Raw genomic sequence first — 6,004 nt, forward strand, 5'->3', positions numbered from 1 at the left:
AAGATGGCGGCGTAGTTCAGATCAGTAACCAAGATGGCGATCAAGAATCAAATGTGGTCCGTGGCGTAGTTAACCTCTTAAGTTCTGAGATATTATGTTGAACAAACAAGGCGTAGTTCAGATCAGTAACCATTATGGCGGCGAAGAATTAAATGCGGTCCGTGCGGTAAACGGTGAACTGATTGAATCCAAAATTCGACAATTTTTATAATAATTTTGGGACCTTTTCATTGGTTGTTTGGCACAGCCGTTGGTTATGAAAATGATTTGCGAATCCATTCGTCTCATACCCCCACCACTTCGTCTGATGGGGAAGGTCTCCTAGCGGCTTCGGCTGCAGGGAGACAGGGTAGTACACGTCAAGGATTCATCACTTGACACTCAGCCCTACAGGTGAGGGGCCGGGAACCGAACCAGCACCTGCTGGACTGAGGTACGCCGCCTGGGTAATACCTAGGAGGTCCACCCTCCCAAGTCTTGCCACCGGGTTTTCCGGTGGGACAAGTGTATTGCTTGCTGCCTGAGGTGCCCCGACCGGGGAATGCCGACAGGGTTACTCAGGCAATTTTTAAAATTGCAGGAGTGCCTCTTCTTTAGGGGAGGCTGCGGGGTTCCCACTTTCCGGCCTTGTGCCACATATTGCTGATGTGGGCAGCAATTATATATATACACCCCCATCACAAGTCAAAAACATTTTACAGGCAGAGAGGGGGTGTCATGCTTCCACCGGGCAACACTGGTTAACGGATCCTACTAGTTTTATATAAAGTCAGTGATTCTTTATCGAATGCTGTTATTTTCTGAATTTATTTTTATTTCATTGGTTAAGGATGTAAAATCGTAACCCTTCCTATAAATTGATGACCCCGTTTAATTTATCATTAAGGGTCCCGAAAAAGCATCCTATAGATTAGTGACCTCCTGATGTCAGTTAAATTAACAACACTAATCCTATAGATTGGTGACCCTGCCTTGAATTCATCCTATATAGGGGCATATATAGATTGGCACTTATGGCGGTAATTAAAATAAAAGAAAATACAGAAAAGTCTGTATGATGTACGTACCAGTCACAGAACGAAGATGAAATATTGCAAAAATCAGGTAATTTGATCAAGCAGTTTTCTTTTTTTTTATTCAAGAAAATCAAATGTTGCTCTGTGTTAATGAGGGAGGGGGGCAGCGGTCATAGTAAAATCAAGGGCAGACAACCGATTTTCATTTCCTTTTTGGTGTTGGAATAATGTTAAAAAGACAATAGGGACGTTAGAATTATAACAAAACACTAATTTAACATAATGTCTTTTTTTTTTTTGTTTTTTGTTTTTTTTTCAGAAAATAAAATTTTCAAATTATGAAAACACTTTTTTATTCATATCGCCTCCGTTCTGAGACACAATGGATATCCCCTGTAAAGGTAGCTGGTCATGTAATTGTGAAACAAGAGTTTGTTTTTCTATTTTTTTTTTTTTTTTTTTACAAAAGGAATCACCACTTATCAAGGCCCAGGGGCCACTCGAGGATAATGGTTAAAAGGACAATATCATAGTAATCGTTAGAAGTGTAAATTTGGTAAATTGGATTACTTAAGGGGAACGGCTCATCAAGAACTTGTTTACATTGGACTTGAAGACGACCATATTGTAGTCAGCTGGAAAGCAGGTAAACTGAAGAGAGTTCCGCAGGTGTGCAGTTCTTAGAAAGAAGCTTTGTTCATGGAATATATGTTTAGGTTTAAGCACAGATAAAGAGTGGGAGAAATTATTGACAGTGTTTATAACCAAACGAGTGTTTCTCGTGAATGTTTGGCGAGGGGGACCATAGATTGGAGCTCAGACGAGCACTTGCCATGAAAATAACGATAACATAGAGACAGGCTCGCAACGTCTCTTCTGTGGGAAAGAGGTGTAAGGGAGAGAAAAGGGCATCCTCCACTAGATTATAAAGTCTATTTTGAACTCTGCCAAGGCAGGATGAGGTATTCCTAGCAACAACTCTCCTGCATCAACATTGCTTGATTCCAATGTTAAGAAGTCTAGAAACAATGCCGAAATAAGCAGAGAATGCATACAGCACCTGGTATTCCCAAACGGTTACCGATAGAGTACTTGCCAAGCACAACATTGCTTAATTTTGGTTATCTGACGTGAACCGATGTATTAATGGACAACTGTAAACTGGCATTATTTTACTCGTATTGAAAATAATTTTGTAGATTTCGGCGTGCTTTAAAAGAATATGATAAGCATTTCCATCGGAAATTTACTGTTTGCATGGTATTAACCCCGGAACCCTGAGACTATTTTCACCCATTTTACAGCCTTTGATTACACTATGCGCGAGCGTGCTGTACCAGAAATGAGGTCCGTGAAATGTGCACTTGCATACCAAACTGCCCGCTCACATAGCGTAGTAATCTTTTGCGAATAATTTAAAATTAGATGAAAAACAAGTAGTTTTCCAGATATTAAGCCGTGTAATTCTATATCATATATGTTATCATTGGTGGCCATTTTTGCAAATATGCATATGCAGAAATGGCCACCACTGATAGCATATAGAATTACATGGCTTAATATCTGGAAAACTACTTGCGGCAAAAATATGCGTGCGTTTGCGTGTATAGAAATGGTCACCTCTGATAACATAAGGAATTACATTGCTTGACATCCAGAAAACTACGTATCTGTATACAGATTTTTTTTGTATTTTTCAATTTCCTTGTGTCTTTATTGAAAGATGAAAGCAGAAAGAAAAGTAAACACAAACATGCCCTCTCACTAGGTGGCCAGAAAGTAGGTGTTCATTTTAAGTTAAATTTACATGGAAAAGTGATCACCCACTTTATGAAAAGTAATTTCTTCATATTATTAAAACTATTTCTCTGCGACGGAAACGCGTTTTTAGCACACCGAAATCTACAAAAAAAAACAAAACAAAAAAAAAAAACATTTTTGTCGATACGAACGTGAGACGCCGTCTCACGTTCGTATCGACTTTTATTTGAAGGTCCGTCTCACTGAGACGGACCTTCAAATAAAAGTTCACCTGAAAACTTAATATCGCCGTGAAAAATGTTCGGATTACCAAACCGGACTTCCTGTTTTATTTTTAAATAAATAAACAAATTTGTATGAAAGAAAATATGTGAAACTTTTGAACTGTTTTTTTTAATTTTTTTTTTATTTTTATTGATATATTTTACATATTTATTTAAAACTAAAACAGGAAGTCCGGTTTGGTAATCGGAACGTTTTCACATCGAAGCTAGGTTTTCACCGTTTTCACCTGCCACCGGTATGATCGCACCTAGAGTCGCCTATGCTTCTGGATCGCTTTTCTTTCTTAATATGACGGTGCGTATGGGAGAGAAGGAACTATAGAAGAAGTGAGACGTGGATAAAGAGATATCGAGTGAGCACGTGCATAAGAGAGTTAGCTAGGGAGATAGATATAGATAGATAAATAAATAGAGAGAGAGAGAGAGAGATAAATAGAGAGAGAGATAAATAGAGAGAGACAGACATACATAAAGAGAGAGAAAGAGAGAGGAAGAGTAATAACACGAGACGAAAAACTGAACGAAAAAAAAAGAAAAAAGAAAAGAAAAATCTCGCAACGAGATCTCGACCGACTACGAGACTTGAGTGTTATCCAACATGGCGTCTTCCACGTGCAATCACGTTGCTTCTCCGACAACAACAAACAACAACAACGTCCAGATGGACGACGATCTGTGCACTATAGAGTGCACAGTCTGCACTGGGTTTGAGGAAGTTGCCCGGGAGGAGGCCATGGAAGTGCTGGGGGTCAACGACGTGCAGGTCGGCAGGGGACACATCCTTATAAAAATGCCGGTCAAGGATGCGACTAAGGTAAGAAACGAATAAATGACGCGACGAATGAATGAAATAAACAACTATGAAAACATCACATTTCTTTTTTTTTTTTTTTTCATTAAAATATCCTTTTCTTCTTAAATGAACCACATTATCTTCGGTGCTTGTATAGCTTGGCCCCCTCTGTCTGTGAACAAAGTGTAATATCTATTACCTTCTGTTTCCAGTCATTGAAGGGATGCAATCGTTCTCGACTGAAGCAATTTTTGGCAATTCTACAGTTTACGGACCGTGCTGAAATATTGACTTTATTATATAGAGACATATATTGAACAGTGCGAAGGAGGCTTTGTTAACTATTATGTGCTTTCATTTAACAGTTTAATAAACAAAACATACCGTAAAAATTTAATTTAACTTAAAAATTGTATCTAAAATATAGCACAGAGAGCTCATAAACTGTAATAAGTCCCCATTTTTATTTGCTTTCCAATTCTGACCCCTCTCCCCTTTTGGGGGAACTGGATGCCCCTCCCCTATGTATTAAAACACTGACACTGTGTCTAACTTTACCCTCGTGTGGGGAGGAAAGTAAGTAGAAACTTGCATAGATCAGTCTCCATGGCTGGTAGTGTTACAACAACCTAAAGACAACCACACAATATTAAACTCTGGTTCCTGACATGAAACATAAAAGAAACATATTTTGGTGCTTATGCACTTATTGAACTGCGCTATTTTTTTTTTTTTTTTTTTTTTGTAAATCATATTTTCGAGTTAAATTCAAGTTTTACGATATCTGTTCCTTTTTTTCTTTTAACTAAATTGTTAGATGAAAGTACAGAATAGTTACAAAACACCTTCCCCTCTCCATGTTAAGAATAGCTTTCTAAATAATAACGTTATTATTTCAGCACGATATAATAAATGCATTGCATAAGTACCTATTTTTTTTTTTTGATATATTTACATTTGACTAATTTCTTGTTTTTTTCTTTTCTTTTCTTTCTTTTTTTTAATTTGTTATTTATTTTTTTTATGAATTGTTTGGTGCGTCTACAGAATTTAAACCGACATTTGCCAAACTAAAACTTAGGTTAGGATTTAAAATAAAGAAAACAGTGTATATCATATTTGGTTTCAAGAACATACTATCCCAAATATTTACTGTGTACACTTTAAAAAAATAAAGTGCAGTCAACTGGCTTTGGTGTTGTGGGAGGTCATGTTGGTGATGTATGTGCCTGCCTGACGTATGATTAAACGGAATAGTCCAGTGAGTTTAGGTTGGAGAAGGAACGGGACCAGTGAGAAAAAGATACGGTGCTAGTGCACTTACTGATCCGCGCTATTTTTTTAAATCGTATTTCCCAGTTTAATTAAAGTTTTGTTTTTTATTCAATTGTAAGGTTAAAGTATAGAATAGGTACAAAACACCTTCCCATGATAAGAATGGCTTGTTAAATAACGTTATTGTTTCAGCACGGATCAATAAGTGCACTAGTACCAGAGATACAAGGTCGTAGCACTCCTTCTGAAGCCAAGCCTGGGTCTCTTTGGACTTATGGGCTGGCGCGGAGTCCTGCTGCCATGCCACACCCAGAGTCTGTTAGCGGCCACTTGATTGCACCAGGGATCACCACACACTTCAGCACATCCAGGTACACTTTGCTAGTTACTTTCAAGCCGATTTTGAAGATGTGAGGTGGTATGATGTAGCCCTTACTTGAAATCACACCAAAGACCGTAACCATGGTCGGGAAGTTTGTTTTTATCATCCTGGGCACGTCCCTGTTATTCATGGCAATCCAGCGATGCATTTTGAGGGTTCTGGCAATGGTCCTGTTTTCATAACTTGGATTGGTAGAGAGCATGAGTTGTACAGTGGCGCATCTCCGATCTCACTCATTGAACACTGTGTCGCTTTCAGACATGATAGAAGGTGCCTATCATTCTTGGGATTTGTACACAACTGGCTAACTAGTAGATGATCTGCAACAAAGCAAGAAAATCGTTTTTCATCAAACGGAAATGGAATCCTATTGTCTTTTCTAAGATGACAATTTTATCGTTCAACCTTGTATTGGAATCGTCCCATCACTAATATATCTAATATATAGAAGGCTATATGTCTGTCAGTCTGTCTCCATATTTTCAAACTCTAT

At 38.2% G+C, this 6,004-nt stretch overlaps 1 protein-coding gene across 1 annotated transcript in view; it reads left to right on the forward strand.

Annotated features, from left to right (window-relative positions):
• The first annotated feature begins 3,263 nt into the window (after positions 1 to 3,263).
• Positions 3,264 to 6,004, forward strand: part of LOC145246542 (tRNA (guanine(6)-N(2))-methyltransferase THUMP3-like) — a 613,480-nt gene continuing 610,739 nt past the window's right edge. The window contains exon 1 of the mRNA XM_080108145.1: positions 3,264 to 3,875. Within this exon, the coding sequence (XP_079964271.1) occupies positions 3,660 to 3,875 (216 nt within the window). The 5' untranslated portion in view covers positions 3,264 to 3,659. The remainder of the gene's footprint in view (positions 3,876 to 6,004) is intronic.

Source organism: Euprymna scolopes, chromosome 24 (genome assembly GCF_053919585.1).
Source record: "Euprymna scolopes isolate OS-2025 chromosome 24, ASM5391958v1, whole genome shotgun sequence".
NCBI classification, from domain to species: domain Eukaryota; kingdom Metazoa; phylum Mollusca; class Cephalopoda; order Sepiida; family Sepiolidae; genus Euprymna; species Euprymna scolopes.